This window comes from Trachypithecus francoisi, unplaced genomic scaffold (genome assembly GCF_009764315.1).
Source record: "Trachypithecus francoisi isolate TF-2019V2 unplaced genomic scaffold, Tfra_2.0 Lachesis_group5, whole genome shotgun sequence".
NCBI classification, from domain to species: Eukaryota; Metazoa; Chordata; class Mammalia; order Primates; family Cercopithecidae; genus Trachypithecus; species Trachypithecus francoisi.
Genome location: NW_022681470.1, coordinates 133,145,204 through 133,165,647, shown reverse-complemented (window position 1 = coordinate 133,165,647; position 20,444 = coordinate 133,145,204). Strand labels below are relative to the sequence as shown.

Here is a 20,444-nt window from a genome sequence, read left to right as displayed (position 1 = left end):
TTTTTCCTCCCCAAAGCACTTATCGCTGTTGCAAATACCTCCTTGCTTTGTGGTGAGTGTGTTTTCTGTCTCCTTCACCTCCACATTCTCTCTCCTGTGCCCAGCTTCAGCCTGGCCCGGGGTGAGCACTGGAGGAACATTTGTTAACCATATGTTGAAAGAAGACAGCCTCCTCTGAAACATCAGCACAGATCCCAGGGAGGGAGACCCCAGGGCCTGGAGGGGTGGGCATATAGCACAGGTCAGAGAGCACTTGGGCTGTGGGGAAGCGGGTGGCCAGAACGTGCTGACAGAACACATACCTGGGAAGGGACTTTCTCCAGGACGTGGGGCTCAGAACAGTCAGGCTGGATGGAAGGTCTCATGGAACGCCTTGTGGAAGACAAGGGAAAATCTGAACAGATTCAGAAGAACACATTCAACTCCCCGTGGGTGAGCGTGGAATTGGCAGAAGTCATGAGAGAGCATTTGGGATGAGCTTCTTGGGAATATTCAGTTAAGGCAGAAAAAAGGCTGGAACAACCGAAGGGCTCACCCAGCTACTTTCTGGCCTGAGTGTTCCACTCAAGGTCTTTGGCACTGGGCAACTGGATTCATGTCGTGGGGTTTCCGTAACTAAGTACCTATCCTGGGGTGGCTGAGGAGGCCACAAGTCTGAAATGAAGGTGTTGGCCCGGCACGATGGCTCATGCCAATAATCACAACACTTTGGGAGTCCGAGGCGGGTGGATCACCTGAAGTCAGGAGTTCACGACCAGCCTGACTAACACGGTGAAACCCTGTCTCTACTAAATACAAAAAAATTAGCGAGGCATGGTGGTGCATGCCTATAATCTGAGCTACTTGGTAGGCGGAGACAGGAGAATCGCTTGTACCTGGGAGGCGGAGGTTACAGTGAGCCGAGATCGCGCCATTGCACTCCAGCCTGGGCAACAAGAGCGAAACTCCGTCTCAAAAACAAGCAAACAAACAAACAAAAAATTAGCCAGGCATGGTCGTGGGTGCCTGTCATCCCAGCTCCTCAGGAGGCTGAGGCAGGAGAATTACTTGAACCCAGGATGTGGAGGTTGCAGCGAGCTGAGATCGCACCACTGCACTCCAGCCTGGGCGACAGAGCAAGACTCCATCTCAAAAAAAAAAGGTGTCAGCAGGACCACACTCCCTCTGGAGGCTCTAGGGGAGGACTCTTCCTGCCTGTTCTAGCTTCTGGGGCTCCAGGCGTTCCGTGGTCTGTGGTCACATCACTCCAATCCCTGCCTCCATCTTTATTCATGTGCCATCTTCCCTCTGTGTGCACATGTGTCTCTTTTCCGTTTATAAGGATACAAGTCTTTGGATTTGGAGCCCACCCTAGTCTAGTACAACCTGATCTTAATTGACTACATCCCCAAAGACTTTATTTCCAAACAAGGTCACATTCTGAGTTTTGGGGTAAGCATGAGTTTTGGGGAACACGAATGAACTACCCACTGGAAATGCTTCTCTCTGTGATTTTTGCCCTGCGGACGCTGTTTCTTGGCCCTGCTGGCTCCCCCAGCTGCTCCCCAAGGAGTTTCCCATCCCTGCCCTGTCCCGTCCCTAGGACTTGGCTCCTTAGCAGGGCCTGGGCCACCAGTGATGCCCACCAATTCCTGTGATGTCCTGTGCCAGACTGATATGAGCCCATTCACCTCTGCAGTGGATTCTTGGAAGCAGCCCCGCTTACTTTGTGTGTGTGTAAGAGAGAGAGAAACAGGATCTGTCTCTGTTGCCCAGGCTGGAGTGCCGTGGCACTATCACAGCTTGATCTCCCAGGCTTAAGTGATCCTCCCACCTCAGCCTCCTGAGTACCTGGGACCACGGGTGCACGCCACTATGCCCGGCTATTTTTTGTAGAACTGGGGGGGTCTTTCTTTGTTGCCCAGGCTGATCTCAAACTCCTAGGCTCAAGTAGCCTCCCAAAGTGCTGGGATTACAGGAGTAAGCCACCACACCTGGCCATATCCCCACTTTCTGAAATGCCCCAAAAGAGCTTAGTTCCTCCCTCCTGTCACCTGCACTGGGCCATCCCTTGGAGTTTTCTTAACAGTTTCTTCTCTTGTGTGTCCTCTTCCTCCCGACTGGCATGTGAGCATGGCCATCTTATGGTTAGGTTGGAGATGTAGAAAAATGAGGACAAAGGCCTCTAAGTCGTCCTCCCACTCTGAGCCACCCTCACCGACAGACTGACTTTGTGGTCATTCCTCTGTGTGTGTTTCCATCTTTCCCATACAGCCCATGAGCGTTTCTTCTTTAAAAAAAAAAAAAAAATCCTCAACAGAATCAGCAAAATGTACGCGAAACGTGACATGCGCTGAATGCTGCAGGATGCATCCTAAAGGAGTCTGCTGCTAACATCCTAAAGGAGTCTGCTGCAATGCTAGTTAGCCTTCTCTTAGCTTGAGAATGATTTCATCCTATAAACATGTGGCTTCAAATTATGGCCTTATATAAACGAAACGGCTACACTACACTTTCTGGAGGCCGCGTCCAGAGGCCTTTATTTTCCAGTAAATTCCGAATCCTCCACCAAACTGGTAGGCAGAACCCTACTTTCTGTGCAGCCGGCCTTGAGAGCGGCTAATTCACATCCGGCCACTGACCCCCACCCCCAGGGCCTGTTTTTTTCGTTGTCATGCCTTTCCTCACACCTCCTTTCTATGAGAACACAAAGAAATGGCCCTGAATTGAGATTGACATTTTTTCAGAGTGCAGAAAGCATATACCGGCCTGGCTTTTACGAAGCCATTTCTTTTTGCACCGCTCCGTTTTTTTAAAAGTAGTATTCATTTTTATTTTAGTGAAATGCACATAACGTGTAATTTATAATGAGTAATATTCAGTGCATTCACAGTGTTGTGCAAACACCAGCTCTATCTGATTCCAGAACACTTTCATCCCCCGAAAGGAAACCCCGTCCCCATCCCCATTAGCCGTCACTCCCCACTCCTCATCTCCCAGCTCCTGACAACGACTCATCACTTTCTGTGTCTGTGAATTTGTTCTGGTGTTCTGGACATTTCTATAAATGGAGTCACACCCCATATGGTCTTTCGTGTCTGGCTTCTCTCACTCAGCATCATGTTTTTTAGTTTCATCCACGTTATAGCATGAATCGATGCTTCCTTCCCTTTTTTTTTTTTTTTTTGAGACAAGATCTGGCTCTGTTGGCCAAGTTGGAGTGCAGTGTAACGATCTCGGCTCACTGCAGCCTCTGCCTCCCAGGCTCAAGCCATCTTCCCACTTCTGCCTCCCAAGCAGCTGGGATTACAGGCACACGCCACCATGCCTGGCTAATTTTTGTGTTTGTTTTTTTTTTTCTGTAAAGACAGGGTTTCGCCATGTTCCTCAGGCTGGTCGCGAACTCGTGAACTCAAGCAGTCTGCCAGCCTCGACCTCGCAAAGTGCTGAGATTACAGGCGTGAGCCGCCTCACTCAGCCTTCGTTTCTTTTTATGGCCAAATAATATTCTATTGGATGAATGGGCCACGTTGTGTTTTTCCATTCATCCATTAACAGGCACTTTGTTACCACTTTCTGGCATTTCTTCGAGGATCTTTATAGTCTGACAGTTTGATTTTCATTTGGTGACAAGGGGATTGTTCTTACAAAAGGCCTTGGTCGTACTGATGCTATCAGCTGGAGGATGTGTTTTGCTTCCCGTTCACATTGTCTGTGCGTGGGATGGGCAGAGTCGGGGGGTAGAGCGGGTATGTTAGCCTTGGGGTATTTTGGTGAGACAATTCGGTTTAAGGAAGGAAACACGTTTTCAGGACCCAGACCCCAAAACACAACCACAACCCGAGGTTGCCACTTGGCTGAGCTGTCCCCCACAGGAACTTCAGGTCCCTGGTTCCTCCAGCCCCGATCTGCTTCCTTCCATTCCCACCAGAACCAGGGGATTCTCCAGGGGCAGGTTTCACATCCACTTGGGGCAGCGATCTTAAGCCATAGCAAGACTAATTTCCAGGTCCCAGGTCTCCTGGGAAACCACAAAAGACTGAGCCCTGCCAAGTGAGAACATTCTCTGAAGCTCTGATAATCAAAACAGTGTGGCATCTCATAAGCCTCAGCAGCCCAGAGGTAGACCACATATATAAAATAACTCCATGTGTAGTATTTAACAAAGGAGGCTCCCCAATCCAGTGAGGGAAGGATTCTTTCACAAAAGGCATTAAAACAGTTGCTTCCCTGTTTGGAAGCAGTTTTGTTTTGTTTTTTGTTTGTTTTTGATACATGGTCTTGCTCTGTGGCCCAGGCTGGAGTGCAGTGGCATGATCACAGCTCACTGCAGCCTTGACCTCATGGGCTCAAGTAATCCTCCTGCCTCGGCCTCCCGAGTAGCTGGGACTATAGGCGTGCACCACCACACCCAGCTAATTTTTAAATTTTTTTTATAGAGATGGGGTCTTGTGGCCAGGCACAGTGGCTTACACCTGTAATCCCAGCACTTTGGGAGGCCAAGGCAGGCGGATCACTTGAGGTCAGGAGTTTGAGACCAGCCTGGCCAACATGGTGAAACCCCATCTCTACTAAAAATACATAAATTAGCTGGGTACGGTAGTGTTCGGGCCCAGGTAGAGGGAGTCATCCCGGAGCTGTGGGTGAAAGGACAGGCCCATGGGCTGCTCCCACCTGTGGGAGCAGGAGAGGACCAGGCCGATGAGCCTTGCAGGGGGCACTCCAGCTTGTGGTCCCAGCTTGTTTCTGCTCCCACCACCCCCATCCCACTGCCAGGGAGGGACGTCCCTTCTGTAGCAACCCCCTTCCCCACAGCCCTGGCTGCTCAGCAGCCGCCTTGAGCAAGCCTTATCCACTTCCTCCTGGCCTGGGGGAAGGGCACACATCTGCCAGTCCTGTGACCATCCTCTTCAGCCCCATCTCTGAGAGTAGGGTTTCCTGAGTGTCTGTCCTTCTGCCTCGCACATCAGGGGCCCAGAGCTGCAGAAGCCCCCACAGGCTGTGTTCCCAGCAGGGCTCAGAGGGCTCCTGGTGCTCCATCAGCAATCCCTGGAGGGCGTGGAGCAGTCTCAAGTGCAGCCATCCGTGTGGCCTTCAGCCCTTGTGATTCTGTGAGCCAGCACCAGCCCTCCCGTCGGGGGTGGCAGAGGCTGCAGGAAGCAGGAGAAAGAGCCCATCCTTGGGTTCTCCTGGCTTCTTGCTCAGAGCTGCTCTCTGCTCTGAAGGAGGAAGTAGGCATATCCTAGTGAGCTTTGCACCGCCTACATCCAGGCAGCTCAGCCGTAAGTTAGCCCAAAGCCCGGTAGCTGGGAGCTGCACTGAGCCCCTGGTCACAAAAGTGAACGTCACAGGACAGGCCAACTCTGCCTGGGCCTCGCTCTGTGCACATACACAGGTGCACGCATGTGTGTAGGCATGAACATGTGGGTAGGCATGTGCATGCAAATGTTTTGTGTACAAGCATGTACGTGTGGCTGTGCACGTGTGTGTGCATGAGCGTTCATATGGATTTATATGCTGGGCGAGGTGGCTGGATCACTTGAGGCTAGAAGTTGGAGACCAGCCTGGCCAACATGGCAAAGCCCCGTCTCTGCTAAAAATACTAAAATTCGCCAGCCGTGGTGATGCATGCCTATATCCCAGCTACTTGGGTGGCTGAAGCTCAAGAATCTCTTGAACCCTGAAGGCAGAGGTTGCAGTGAGCTGAGATCACGCTGCTGCATTCCAGCCTGGGCGACAGAGCAAGACTCCGTCAAAAAAAAAAAAAAAAGCGCTTGCACTTATGTTCTTTCATACCTGTGTCCTTGTATGTATGTGCATGCATGTGAGTGTGTATACAAGCATGTGAATATGTGCACAAGCGTGTGTGCATAGTGTGTCCGTGTGTGTTGTGTTTATATGAGCATGGATGTGTCCTATGTTGTGTGCACACAGGTGTGTTCATGTTTGTGTACTGTGTGCACACAAGCATGTGTATTCACATGTGTGTCCTCTGTGTACATGCAAGCACGTGGAAGTACATATGCCAGCGCACACACACATTCATGCAGGTGTGATTAAGACATGTATCTTGGCCAGGCACGGTGGCTCACACCTGTAATCCTGGCATTTTGGGAGACCGAGGCAGGAGGATCATCTGAGGTCAGCAGGAGGTGGAGACCAGCCTGGCCAACATGGTGAAACCCTATCCAAATCCAAAATAAAAAATTAGCTGGGTGTGGTGGTGCGCACCTGTAGTCCCAGCTACTTGGGAGGCTGAGGCAGGAGAATGGCTTGAACCCAGAGGCAGAGGTTGCAGTGAGCCAAGATCGTGCCACTGCACTCCAGCCTGGGCAACAAGAGTGAAACTCCCATTTCAAAAAAAAAGAAAAAGACATGTATCTTTAATTTGGGCTCCTGTATTCCTCACCTGGCTTGGAAGTACGTAAACCTCTGTCCATCTTCCTTGGCCCTATGGAGCTGCCTGAGAACATTCTATGATTAACTCTCATGGCGTCCTGGGGCGACCAGGTGAGTGATACCGTGTGGCAGCTGGGAACCTGATGTACCTTTAGATTTCCAACCATCTCCCAGCCATGGTGTCTGAGGAACTGTGCCTAGGCGCAAGGGCTGAGCTTTTGAATACAGAGCAAGAAGTTTTCAAAAGATAAACTCCTGGGGAAATGGGATCTTTTAAATCCATGTAATTTTTAAAGCAGTTTTTTTTTGGGGGGGGCGGTTTGAGACAGCTTCTGCCCTGTGGCCCAGGCTGTGGTGCAGTGGTACAGTCACTGCTCACGGCAGCCTCAACCCCCTGGGCTCAAGTAGTCCTCCCACCTCAGCCTGCCAAGAAACTGGGACTACAAGTGTTTGCCACCATGCCCAGCTAATTTTTTTTTTTTTTTTTTGTAGAGATACCTCGTTGTGTGGCCCAGGCTGGTTTAGAATTCCTCAGCTCAAGCAATCCGTCCTCTTCAGCCTCCCAAAGTGCTGGGATTATAGGCATGAGCCACGGCACCTGGCTTTGTTGTTGTTGTTGTTGTTGTTGTTGTTGTTTTCCTTGAGACGGAGTCTCGCTCTGTCGCCCAGGCTGGAGTGCAGTGGCTGGATCTCAGCTCACTGCAAGCTCCGCCTCCCGAGTTTACGCCATTCTCCTGCCTCAGCCTCCCGAGTAGCTGGGACTACAAGCACCCGCCACCTCGCCCGACTAGTTTTTTGTATTTTTTTAGTAGAGACAGGGTTTCACTGTGTTAGCCAGGATGGTCTCGATCTCCTGACCTCGTGATCCGCCCATCTCAGCCTCCCAAAGTGCTGGGATTACAGGCTTGAGCCACCACGCCCGGCCATGTTGTTGTTGTGGTTAAGACAGAGTTTCACTCTCTTCCCCAGGCTAGAGTGCAATGACTCAATCTTGCCTCACTGCAATCTCCACCTCTTGGGTTCAAGCAGTTCTCCTGCCTCAGCCTCCTGAGTAGCTGGGAGGGCATGCCTCACCATGCCCAGCTAATTTTATATTTTTAGTAGAGACGGGATTTCTCCATGTTGGTCAGGTTGGTCTTGAACTCCCAACCTCAGGTGATCCGCCCACCTCGGCCTCTCAAAGTACTGGGATTACAGGCATGAATCACCACGCTCGGCTAAGCACCTGGCCTTTTTAAGCAGTTTTATCCAGGTGAAATTGTTACATAATAGGCTGTACTTACTAAGTGTGTAAACAGCTGTGAGCCCACCACCATGACCGTCATAAACACATCCATCATCTGAAAAGTATCCTCAGGCCTCTTGTCATCCCTCCCTGCCCCACATCCCCAAGCAGCCACCAATCAGCTTTCTGTCTTCATAGATCAGTTTGCATTTTCTATAATTTTATATACATGGAATCAGACAGTATAGGCTCTTTTTAAAACTTAATTAAGGAAAAGTCACAAAATGTAAAATTCGCCATCTAAAACGTGCAATTTGGCTGGGTGTGGTAGCTCAAACCTGTAACCCTAGCACTTTGGGAGGCTGATACAGGCAGACTCCTTGAGCCCAGGAGTTTGAGACCAGCCTGGGCAACATGGTGAAACCCAGTCTCTACTAAAAATACAAAAATTAGCCAGGCATGGTGGCATGTGCCTGTAGTCCCAGCTGCTTAGGAGGCTGAGGTGGGAGGATTGCTTGAGCCAGGGGAGGTTGAGACTGCAGTGAGCCACAGTTGCACCACTGGACTCCAGCCTGGGCAACAGAATGAGATCCTGTCTCAAAAATAAAAATTTGGCCAGGCATGGTGTCTCATGCCTGTAATTCCAGCACTTTGGAGGCCGAGGCGGGCAGATCACTTGAGGTCAGGAGTTCCAGACCAGTCTGGCCAACATGGCGAAACCTATCTCTACTAAAAATAAAAAAATTAGCTGAGCATGGTGGCGGGTGCCTGTAATCCCCTGAGGTTGGAAGGGAGGCTGAGGCAGGAGAATCGCTTGAACCCAGGACATGGAGGTTACAGTGAGCCAGGATTGCAGCACTGCAATGGAATGCAAGACTTTGTCTCAAAAATAAAATAAAATAAAATAAAAATTCAGTGTGCTAGCCAGTGCATTCACAGTGTTGTGCAATGACCAGCTCTGTCTGATTCCAGAGCATTTTCATCCCCTTAAAAGGAAACCCGGTCCCCATTAGCAGTCACTGCCTATTCCCCCTCCCCTAGTCCCTGGCAACCACCAATCTGCTTCCTGTCTCTGTGGATTTGCCTGTTCTGGACATTTCATATCAATGGAATCATACACCCAGTGGCCTTTTGCGTCTGGCTGTGGCCTTTTGTGTCTGGCTTCTCTCAGCCTCATGTTTTTGGGATTCATCCATGTTGTAGCATGGAGCAGTGGTTCATTCCTTTTTATGGCTGAGTCGTATTCCGTTGTGTGGATGGACCGCATTTTGTGTATCCGTTCATCTGCCGACGGACACTGGGTTGTTTCCACCTTTCGACTGTTGTGAATAGAGACACAGTGGACGTTGGTGTACAAGGAATTGAGTCACTGCTTTCCATTCTTTTGAGTCTATACCTGGGAGCAGAATTGCTAGGTCTGTATGTAGTCTCTTTTTTTTTTTTCTCTGAGATGGAGTCTCGCTCTGTCGCCCAGGCTGGAGTGCACTGGCAAATCTCGGCTCACTGCAAGCTCCGCCTCCCAGATTCACGCCATTCTCCCGCCTCAGCCTCCCGAGTAGCTGGGACTACAGGCGCCCCCCACCATGCCTGGCAAATTTTTGTTTTTGTATTTTTAGTAGAGACGGGGTTTCACCGTGTTAGCCAGGATGGTCTCAATCTCCTGACCTTGTGATCCGCCTGCCTGGGCCTCCCAAAGTGCTGGGATTACAAGCGTGAGCCACCGCGCCCAGCCTTGTCAGCCTCCTTTCACTCAACCCAACAATTCTGAGTTGTTTTCCTATCATTGTGAGCATCAGGAACCAGCCATCCTGAACTTGGTTCCTTCTCATTGCTGAGCCATATTCCATGGTGTGGTCAGTTTGTTCATTCAGTTGGTGGACATTTGGGTTCTCAGTTTGGGGCTCTCAGAAGTTACGTGTCTCTGTCTCAACATCTGCGTCATTTTTCCTGAGTAACTCTGGAGAGGGGAATTGCTGGGTCACGTGCTAGGTATGTGTTTTAACATTGAAAGAAACTGCTAAAGTGTTTTCTAAAGCGGATGAGGGCCAGGCACAGTAGCGCATGCCTGTAATCCCAGCACTTTGGGAGGTTAAGGCAGGTGGAGTCCCAGAGCAGCCTGGGCAACATGACAAAACCCCATCTCTGCAAAAAAAAAATACAAAAATTAGCTGGGCATGGTGGTGTGGTCAGAGGATTATTTGAGCCCAGTGAGCCTGGGAGGTCGAGGCTGCAGTGAGCTGAGATCATGCCACTGCACTCCAGCCTGAGTGACAGAGTGAGGCCCTGTCTCAAAACATAAAAAAGTGGAAGAGCTGCCTCGTTCAGATTGTTGTTATTGTTGTTTAAGACATAGAGTCTTGGCCATTCATGGTGGCTCACGCTTGTAAATCCCAGCCCTTTGGGAGGCGGAGGAGGGTGGATCACCTGAGGTCAGGAGTTCGAGACCAGCCTGGCCAATATGGTGAAACACCGTCTCTACTAAAAATACAAAAATTAGCCAGGCATGGTGGTGTGCACCTGTAATCTCAGCTACTCAGGAGGCTGAGGGAGGAGAGTCGGTTCAACCCGATAGGCGGATGTTCTGCAGTGAGCCAAGATCACGCCACTGTGCTCCAGCCTGGGTGATAAAGCAAGACTCCATTTCAAAAAAATTAAAAAAAAAAAAAACAACCAGCGTCTTGCCCTGTTGCTCAAGCCCTGTCTTAAGTAAATAAAATAAAAATAAAAGCAAACAAAAAAAAGAAAACCAAACCTGCCTCTCAAAGCTTTATCTCATGACCTGGAGGAACATTCAAATGCACTGACATGTCAAGGGAAGAATTAGGTTTTACAGCTGAATGGATAAGACAATCCAAATTTCATTAAACTATATACAGTGTATATCTATTTCCCTGGAAGAGAACACGACAGTTACTTACTAACTTGGGGGAAAGTTTTAAGAGAAGGTTTTAAGAGTTAAATGTCCCCCAGCCTTCTTCCCTATCGCCACTCCCTATCCCTGTGTGAACTGTTGCCTCAGCCTCATAAGTTATCGTTTCTTTCAGCCTCAGCCCTTCTAACACTTCTGCAGGAATTCCCAGAGCCTCTGGTGGCCCTGACCTCACTCAGACACAGTGCTGAGTCATCCTTCTCTTTAGGGCAGAGGTCAGCAAACCTTTGCTTTGAAGGGCTGGATAGTAAATATTTTAGGCTTTCCAGGCTGTAATATTACAGTCTGTACCTGAACTATTTCATTCTGCTCTTGTAGCAAAAGCAGCCACAGACAATAAGGAAATGAGTGGGCAAGGCTGCCTTCCAATAAAACTTTATTTATAAAAACAGGTGGTGGGCCTATCATACTATCCTTTACTCTTTTACTCACCTCATGAACGAACTCCTCTTCATCCTTCAGAACCCCTCTTTTTTTTTTTTTTTCAAGATGGAGTCTTACTCTGTCGCCCAGGCCAGAATGCAGTGTCACGATTACAGCTCGTTGCAACCTCCACCTCCCGAGTTCAAGCGATGCTCCTGCCTCAGCCTCCCAAGTAGCTGGGATTACAGGCGCCTGCCACAGCGCCTGACTAATTTTTGTATTTTTAGTAGAGACAGGGTTTCACCATGTTGGCCAGGCTGGTCTTGAACTCCTGACCTCAAGCAATCCACCCACCTTGGCCGCCCAAAGTGCTAGGATTACAAGTGTGAGTGACCGCGCCTGGCCTCAGAACCCCTCTTAGATATTCCCGCTCCCCTAATGTCTTCTCTTGTTCTTTAGGATAATCACTCCTGCTGTGTGTCTTTTAACCATTGCGCTGGATTCACCTCTGCACTCACGTCTGTTTGCGTACCAGCCTCTCCTGCCTGTCTTTGGGTCCCATCTTCACACCCTCAGCCGTTCTTGGTTGACTTGTGCCGCATTTATGGCTCTTGCTCCAAGCCCCCAGGTGGGCTGGCACCAGCATTTCTTTTTCTTGCAACCTTCAGAAGCAAATGCATTTTTTAGGAATAAACTTGGCTGCGCACAGTCACTCATGCCTATAATCTCGGCACTCTAGGGGGCCTAGGCAGGTGGATCGTTTGAGCCCAGCAGTTTGACACCAACCTGGGCAACATAATGAGACCCCCATCTCTACAGAAAATACAGAAACATTAGCCAGGCATGCATGGTGGTATGTACCTATAGTCCCAGCTACTTAGGAGGCAGAGGTGAGAGGATCACATGAGCCCAGGGTGATTAAGTCTGCAGTGAGCCGTGATCATGCCAGTGCACCCCAGCCTGGGCAGTAGAGCAAGACCCCGACCAAAAAAAAAAAAAAGAATAAACTGGGCGACCCTGTCTCTTAAAAAAAAAAAAAAAAAGGTGGGGGGCCAGGTGCGGTGGCTCACACCTGTAATCCCAGCACTTTGGGAGGCGGAGGTGGATGGATCACGAGGTCAAGAGATTGAGACCATCCTGGCCAACATGGTGAACCCCCATCTCTACTAAAAATACAAAAATTAGCCAGGCGTGATGGCGGGCGCCTGTAGTCCCAGCTACTCGGGAGGCCGAGGCAGGAGAAGCACTTAAACCCGGGAGACGGAGGTTGCAGTGAGCTGAGATTGTGTCACTGCACTCCAGCATAGCGACAGAGTGAGACTCCATCTCAAAAAAAAAAAAAAAAAAAAAATGAAGAGGGTGAATTTTGGGGAGCTAAACAATCTATATATGTGGACATAACAGAGTGGAACAGACATTGGGGACGACAGAAGGTGATGGGGGGAGGCGGGTGAGGGTGAAAAAATTTCCCATTGGGTATGATGTTCACTATTCAGGCAATGCGTATCCCAAAAGCCCAGATTGGCCTGGCGCAGTGGCTCACTCCTATAACCCTAGCACTTTGGGAGGCCAAGGCAGGAGAATCATTTGAGCTTAGGAGTTCAAGGCCACCTGGCCAACATAATGAGGCTGTCTCTATTAAAGAAAAAAAAAAGAAGACCGGGCACGGTGGTTCACGTCTGTAATCTCAGCACTTTGGGAGGCCAAGGAGGGCGGTCACCTGAGGTCAGGAGTTCGAGACCAGCCTGGCCAACATGGTAGAACCCTGTCTCTACTAAAAATACAAGAAAAAATTAGCTGGGCTTGGTGGCGGGTGCCTATAATCCCAGCTACTTGGGAGGCTGAGACAGGAGAATCGCTTGAACTCCGGGAGGCGGAGGTTGCAGTGAGCCGACATCATGCCACTGCACTAGAGCCTGGGCACCTGGGCAACAAACAGCGAAACTCCATCTCGGAAAAAAAAAAAAAGAAAAGAAAAGAAAAGCCCAGACTTTATCACTACACAATATATGTATATAAGAAACCTGCACTTGCAGACCGGGCGTGGTGGCTCACCCTTCTAATCCCAGCACTTTGGGAGGTCGAGGTGGGCAGATCACCTGAGGTCAGGAGTTCGAGACCAGCCTGGCCAATATGGCAAAACCCCGTCTGTACTTAAAAAATAAAAAAATTAGCCAGGTGTGGTGGCGCATGCCTATAGTCCCAGCTACTCAGGAGGCTGAAGCAGGAGAATTGCTTGAACCCAGGCAGCAGAGGTTGCAGTGAGCCGAGATCGCACCACTGCACTCCAGCCTGGGCAACAGAGCTAGACTCTTGTCTCAAAAACAAAAAAAGAAAAAGAAAAGAAATTGGTGGCCGGGCGCGGTGGCTCAAGCCTGTAATCACAGCACTTAGGGAGCCCGAGATGGGCGGATCACAAGGTCAGGAGATCGAGACCATCCTGGCTAACACGGTGAAACCCCGTCTCTACTAAAAATACAAAAAAAAAAACTAGCCGGGCGAGGTGGCGGGCGCCTGTAGTCCCAGCTACTTGGGAGGCTGAGGCAGGAGAATGGCGTAAACCCGGGAGGCGGAGCTTGCAGTGAGCCGAGAGCCGGCCACTGCACTCCAGCCTGGGCGACAGAGCGAGACTCCATCTCAAAAAAAAAAAAAAAAAAAAAAAAATGGTATTGGCAGACTGCTACTTACCACCCTTCTGGTGTGCTTCTGGTGTCACTAGCTCTTCCATTCAAGCCCTCTCTCTGGCGGAGGATCCTTTCCGGGGAGTCCTATCGCATTGCGAGTCTCCTGTGGTCTTGGACAGCTAGCTCCTCAGTCTTTCCTTGTTGCCCGTGACCTTGGCAATCTTGGGAGCACCGACTGTATTCCTGCAGGATGCCCCCTGCCTGGGCCTACCTGATGTTCTTCTCCCCAGTAGACTGGAGTTGTGGCTTCAGAAGCAACTGCCCTCTAAGCCATTCGCCTGAGTGCGTTTTTTGTGGCTCTCCCAGACTTTGTCTTCCTAGGTTGGGTTTCGAGGACCCTGGTTGGGTTTCGAAATCCCAAATTTCAGGACTGGTTCAGTCTTGCTCATCCCCACATGCCTCTCACTGTTACCGGTGTGTGGCCAAGGCTTGTCGGGCCGAGTCTTCATCTGCTTGGGGAGCTGCTGGGGAGGTTTATTCAGAGATGAGGTCAGGAAGGATGTGGGCTGGGAAGGGCATAGCAGAAAGAGGGTCATGGCTGTTGGGCTTCAGAGTTGAAAGGCTGCCTCTGGATGGGGTGGGATGGGGGCTGGGATGGAGCAAACTCGGGGAAGGGTCAGGTCTTGGGGGTTGTCTGATGATGTCACTTGTAAAAGCCACTATCAAAATTTTCTTTTTTTAAGTGACAGAGTCTCTCTCTGTCACCCAGGCTGGAGCATGGCTGGTATAATCACAGCTCACTGCAACCTCAATCCCCTGGGTTCAAGTGATCCTCCCACCTCAGCCTCCTTAGGAGCTGGGACCACAGTTGAGCACCACCATGTCTTTATTTTTTGTAGAGATGGGGTCTCACTATGTTGCCCAGGCTGGTCTCAAACTCCTGGCCTCAAGCAATCCTCCCACCTTGGCCACCCAAAGTTTTGGGATTATAAGCATGAGCCACTGCATGAGCCTAAGGTCGTGTTGAAGGACAGACAGACCCTCACGGGATGCTGTGACTGGTTGCCTCTGGCTTTTTGGGTGAACCTAGTCGGGTGGGGAACTCCAGCATTGGGTCAGGTGCTATCTGCCCAGGAGTGGGACTCCACATGCCCCTTAAACTTCCCCTCCCACCTCTCTGACCGTGCCTGGCTCTGACCTCCCTTCCAGCTCCAGGACACGCGCGCCCCGAGCCTGGGAGGCATGCTGAAGCCAGGCGGCCGGCAGAATGAGTGTGAAAGAGGCTGGCAGCTCGGGCCGCCGGGAGCAGGCGGCCTACCACCTGCACATCTACCCCCAGCTGTCCACCACGGAGAGCCAGGCCTCGTGCCGCGTGACTGCCACCAAGGACAGCACCACCTCGGACGTCATCAAGGACGCCATCGCCAGCTTGCAGCTGGACGGCACCAAATGCTACGTGCTGGTGGAAGTCAAAGAGTCAGGTGGCGAGGAATGGGTGCTGGACGCCAACGACTCGCCTGTGCACCGGGTGCTGCTGTGGCCCCGGCGGGCGCAGGACGAGCACCCGCAGGAGGATGGCTACTACTTCCTGTTGCAGGAGCGCAATGCGGACGGGACCATCAAGTACGTGCACATGCAGCTGGTGGCGCAGGCCACAGCCACCCGACGCCTAGTGGAGCGTGGCCTCCTGCCACGGCAGCAGGCGGACTTTGATGACCTGTGTAACCTCCCTGAGCTGACCGAGGGCAACCTCCTGAAGAACCTCAAGCACCGCTTCCTGCAACAAAAGATCTACACGTATGCGGGGAGCATCCTGGTGGCTATCAACCCCTTTAAGTTCCTGCCCATCTACAACCCCAAGTACGTGAAGATGTATGAGAACCAGCAGCTGGGCAAGCTGGAGCCGCACGTCTTCGCGCTGGCCGACGTGGCCTACTACACCATGCTCAGGAAGCGCGTGAACCAGTGCATCGTGATCTCGGGCGAGAGCGGCTCTGGCAAGACCCAGAGCACCAACTTCCTCATCCACTGCCTCACCGCCCTCAGCCAGAAGGGCTATGCCAGTGGCGTCGAGAGGACCATCCTGGGTGCTGGCCCTGTGCTGGAGGTGAGTGGGGAAGCTGGTTGGTCTGTGGGAGAGGGCCTTTCTTTGAAAAATGGGGGTTTTGAGCCAAGCGCGGTGGCTCACGTCTGTAATCCCAATACTTTGGGAGGCTGAGGTGGGAGGATCGCTTGAGCCCAGGAGTTCAAGATCAGCCTGGACAACATAGCAAGACCTTCTCTCTACAAAAAAAAAATGATTAGCCAAGCAGGCATAGTAGTGCTCACCTGTAGTCCCAACTGCTCAGGAGGCTGAGGCAGGAGGATCACTTGAGCCCAGGAGTTTGAGGCTGCAGTGAGCTATGATCATGCCACAGATAGTGCAGAGAGTTCCCATGTACCCCTCCCACCCCCAGGTTCTCGCGTTATTTATATTTTGCATTAGTGTGATGTGTCAGTTGCAACTGATTCAGATCCACATTGATACTGTTGTTGACTGACGGCTATAGTTTCCATTAGGGTTCTTGGTGTTGCAAGTTCTTTGAGTTTGGACAAAAGTATAATGAATGTATCCGCCATTGGAGTGTCACTGAGTAGTGTCACTGCCCTAAAATTCCTCCATGCTCCCCCTGTTCATCCCTCCGTAATCTTTGGCAGCCATGGCTCTTCTGACTGTCTCTGTTTTTTCCCGGCTGTCTGTAGTTGGAGTCCCAGTGTACAGGCTTTTCAGACTGGCTTCTTCCACTTCACAATGTGCATTTAAGGTTCCTCCATGTCGGTCCGGCGCAGTGGCTTACGTAATCCCAGTGCATTGGGAGGCCGAGGCAGGAGGATCATTTGAGCCCAGGAGTTCCAGATCAGCCTAGGCAAATAACAAGACCCCGTCTCTACAAAAAAAAATATATATATACAAAATTAGCCAGGTATGGTGCTGTGTGCCTGTGGTCCCACCTACTTGGGAGTCTGAGGCAAGAGAATCACCTGAGCCCGGAAGGTTGAGGCTGCAGTGAGCCAACGTCTGGCCACTACACTCCAGCCTAGGTGGCAGAGTGAGACCCTGTCCCCCTCCAAAAAAGGGGGAGGGGAGATTCCTCCATGTCTTTTTGTGGCTTCAGAGCTCATTTCTTTTGCTGAATTGTAGCCCATTATATGAATATGTCAGTTTTTTCACACATAGGATCCTGAGAGCCCCTTCAGTGGAGAGAGGGAGTTGGGGGCAACGTCAGACCCCACCCTCCCTGGAGCCTTGACCTCTGGCCTCTTGTTAGTCCCCACAAGCTGAGGGCTGCCATGCAGATTTTACTGAAATCACATCTAAGCAGTGCCTACGGAATACATTTCAGTTCCTCTTCCTCTCTGAGGTCATCAGCAAGACATTAATTGGGGTCATACAACTTAGCCCTGGTCCAACATATGTAGCCTATTTCTGTTTTCTCCTGTACAAGTAACACAGAGATTCATTGTCATTGTTTACATCAGCTTTCAATAAAACCGCTGAGCAATTTCACCATAGAATGTCCATTTTCTTTCTGTTCTGTTCTGTTCTTTTCTTATCCTTTCCTTTTCTCTTTCCTTTCCTTTCCTTTTTCCTTTCCTTTCTGTTCTTTTCCTTTTTCCTTTTCTTTCCTTTTTCCTTTCCTTTTTCCTTTCCTTTCCTTTCCGTCTCTCTCCATTACCTAGTCTGGAGTACAGTGGCACAATCGTCACTTACCACAGCCTGGAACTTCTGGGCTCCAGCGATCCTCCCACCCGAGCCACCCAAGTACCTGGGATTACGGGTGTGCACCACCATGCCCGGATAATTTTTAAATTTTTTGTAGAGACAGAGTCTTACTACATTGCCCAGGCTGGTCTCGAACTCCTGGCTTCCAGTGATCCTCCCACCTCAGCGATTTTTAATATGGTTTGTCTTGTATGCATTACATTATAAACCCAGACCACCCATTCATCGCTGTGTGAGCATTTGCTGTGTGGCAGACTGTGATACAGACACTGGGCTATGTGGTGGCCAAAGTCAACACAAAATTCTCCCCAGGTAGAAGAACTCAGAGAGGACTCTGGGTGACGCAGGAACTGTAGAGGTTCTGCGCAGACGTGGATGCAACCCAGCTCTGGGGTCCCGAGGCCACCCTGGCGTCATCCTAGCTCTGAGACTCAGCCACAGTGAAACTGCCAGTGGCCCCAGTGTCCTCCTACCTGGTGGCCGGGGGCTCGATGGCTCTCCAGGCCAAAACATCAGTGCCTGGCATCCACACCAGAGATAAAACAGTGACCTTGAAAATTCAGCATGTGTGGCTCACACCTGTAATCCCAGAGTCAGGAGGCTGAGTCAGGAGGATTGCGTGAGCCTAGGAGTTCCAGACCAGCCTGGGTAACATTGCAAGACCCCATCTCTACCAAAAATTTTAAAAACTAGGCTGGGTGCAGTGGTTCATGCCTGTAATCCCAGCACTTTGGGAGGCCGAGGCAGGTGGATCACCTGAGGTAAAGAGTTCGAGATCAGCCTGGCGAACGTGGTGAAACCCCGTCTCTACTAAAAATACAAAAATTAGCTGGGTGTGGTGGCAGGCACCTATAATCCCAGCTACTCAGGAGGCTGAGGCAGGAGAATGGCTTGAACTTGAGAGGCGGAGGTTGCAGCGAGCCAAGATCGCACCATTGTACTCCAGCCTAGGCAACAAGAGCAAAACTCCATCTCAAAAATAAAAATAAAAATAAAAAATTATGGTCCTAGCTACTCAGGAGGTTGAAGTGGGAGGATTGCTTAAGCCCGGGAGTTCAAGACTGCAGTGAGCTATGATCACACCACTGCACTCCAGCCTGGGTGACAGAGCAAGACCCTGTCTCAAAAATAAAAACAACAAAAATTTAGTAGGTGAATGAACGAGAGGGTAGATCCAACGTTTACCATGTCAGACATTTTGCCAAATGGGACCAGGCAGGTGGGTGAACACCTGAGTCCCGCAGAAATGACACACCCAGCCCCAAGGTTTCAACGTGGAATGACCAGGAGGCAGGATTGCCACCTAGGTCTCAGTTCAGGGTCCATGTCCTCCCCACCACGTTACTGCCTTCACAGCTCCATATCCCTAGGACCCTCCAGGGCATGGATGAGTTTCCTGTTGCTTAGGTAACAAAGTGTTAGGGGCCGGGGAGTCTCCAACAACAGGGATTAAGACTCTCATGGTCCTGGAGGCCAAGAGTCTGAAATCAAGGTGTCCACGGGGCCACGCTCCCTCCCGGCTCTGGAGGAGCATGCTTCAGGCCTCTTCCAGCTTCCCTGGTGGCTGCAGATGTGCCCTGCCCTGTGGCCACATCACGTCAGTCTCTGCCGTCAGGGGTGTTCTTCCTGTGTGTCCGTGTCTTCACATGGCTTGCTTACAACAAGGACACCACTCATGGGATGTAGGCCCCATCCTACTCCCGCATGACCTCATCCTGCCTAATTGCATCTGCAAAGACCCTATTTCCAAATAAGGTCACATACAGTTTCTGGGGGTGAGGATGTGGATATAATTTTGGGGACAGGGAGCACAAGCCAGCCCACAGCATCCCCCGTAGAGTCCTAGAGTCCCACCTGGCCAGGTTCAAGTCCCACCTGGCCCCTGGCAAGTCCCACTTGGTGACATCTTGTGCCTGGGTCCTCGAGGTCTGCCCCAGATCCACAATTGTCTTGGGTACCGGTAATTCCTCCCCGGATGCCAGCAAAGCTCCCTCCAGCCTCCACGCCTGCACTGTCTCCAGTATGCCTTCGACAGCCATTAGTCACCCTCCGTGAGTCAGACCCCTGGTCCTGCCAGGCCGCCCTGCTTGGGGCCTCAGCAGTGGGGGCTGGCGAGGCCGGTTTTCTGCAGCGGTTCTAAGCTGCTCGAGGGTGGTGCCCACGCTGGCTTCCAAAACAGGCTTGAGCCAAATCCACGTCATGGCAATAAACGTGCTTCCTGGGGCGACTGTTTGCAAAGGGATATGATTGTCTTCGCAGAGAGCTGGATTTCTCAACCTCGGCTCTGTTGACATTCAGGGCTGGATCGTTCTCTGGGGAAGGAGTCGTCCTGTGCATTGAAGGACATTGAACAGCATCCCTGGCCTCCACCCACCAGATGCCAGGAGCACTCCCCACCCCGCAGGTGTGACAACCAGAAGTGTCCCCAGACATTTCATTGATTAGAGAGGTATTAACAAAATAGCTTCCAGGCACTGCTGATGTCCCCTGGGAATAGAACCGCTGTCTTTTGAATTCTTCCCATAAGACCCAATCACTGTTCATTGCAGCCACTGAGCTTTTAGAAATTATCCATGAGTTCCATCTGTTCTGTGCTAACTTAAGAGTCATTTTCTTTTTTTCTTTTTTTGAGATAGAGTCTTGCTCTGTCCCCCAGGCTGGAGTGCAGTGGCACAATCTCAGCTCACTGCAACCTCCACCTCCTGGGTTTAAGTGATTCTCCTGCCTCAGCCTCCCGAGTAGCTGGGACTACAGGCACCCACCATCATGCCCGGCTAATTTTTGCATTTTTAGTAGAGACGGGTTTCACCATGGTGGCCAAGGCTGATCTCAAACTCCTGACCTCAAGTAATCCGCCCTCCTTGGCCTCCCAAAGTGCTAGGATTACAGGCGTCAGCCACCATGCCTGGCCCCAAGAATCATTTTCTAATGAGAGGAATAATTAGCTAAATCATGCCTCAGGCCCACTGGGTATCAGAGTTTATGCTTCTTGATTTTCCTCCATCATCTCTAAGCCCTCACGGAAGCTCTGCCCATTTTGAAGATGACGAAACTGAGCCCCGGAGAGACACGTGGATGTGCGAGTTTCCCGAGGTGTCTATACATTTTACGGGCTGGAAGTCCTCAAACAGCAGAGTTGATGCTCTCACAGTTCTGGAGGCC

The 20,444-nt window shown here is 50.9% G+C and overlaps 1 protein-coding gene across 1 annotated transcript in view; it reads left to right on the top strand.

The window, feature by feature from the left end:
- Window positions 1–20,444, top strand: part of MYO9B (myosin IXB) — a 133,221-nt gene that overhangs the window by 11,444 nt on the left and 101,333 nt on the right. Inside the window, 1 exon segment of the mRNA XM_033199749.1 lies at window positions 14,729–15,626. Within this exon segment, the coding sequence (XP_033055640.1) occupies window positions 14,787–15,626 (840 nt within the window). The 5' untranslated portion in view covers window positions 14,729–14,786.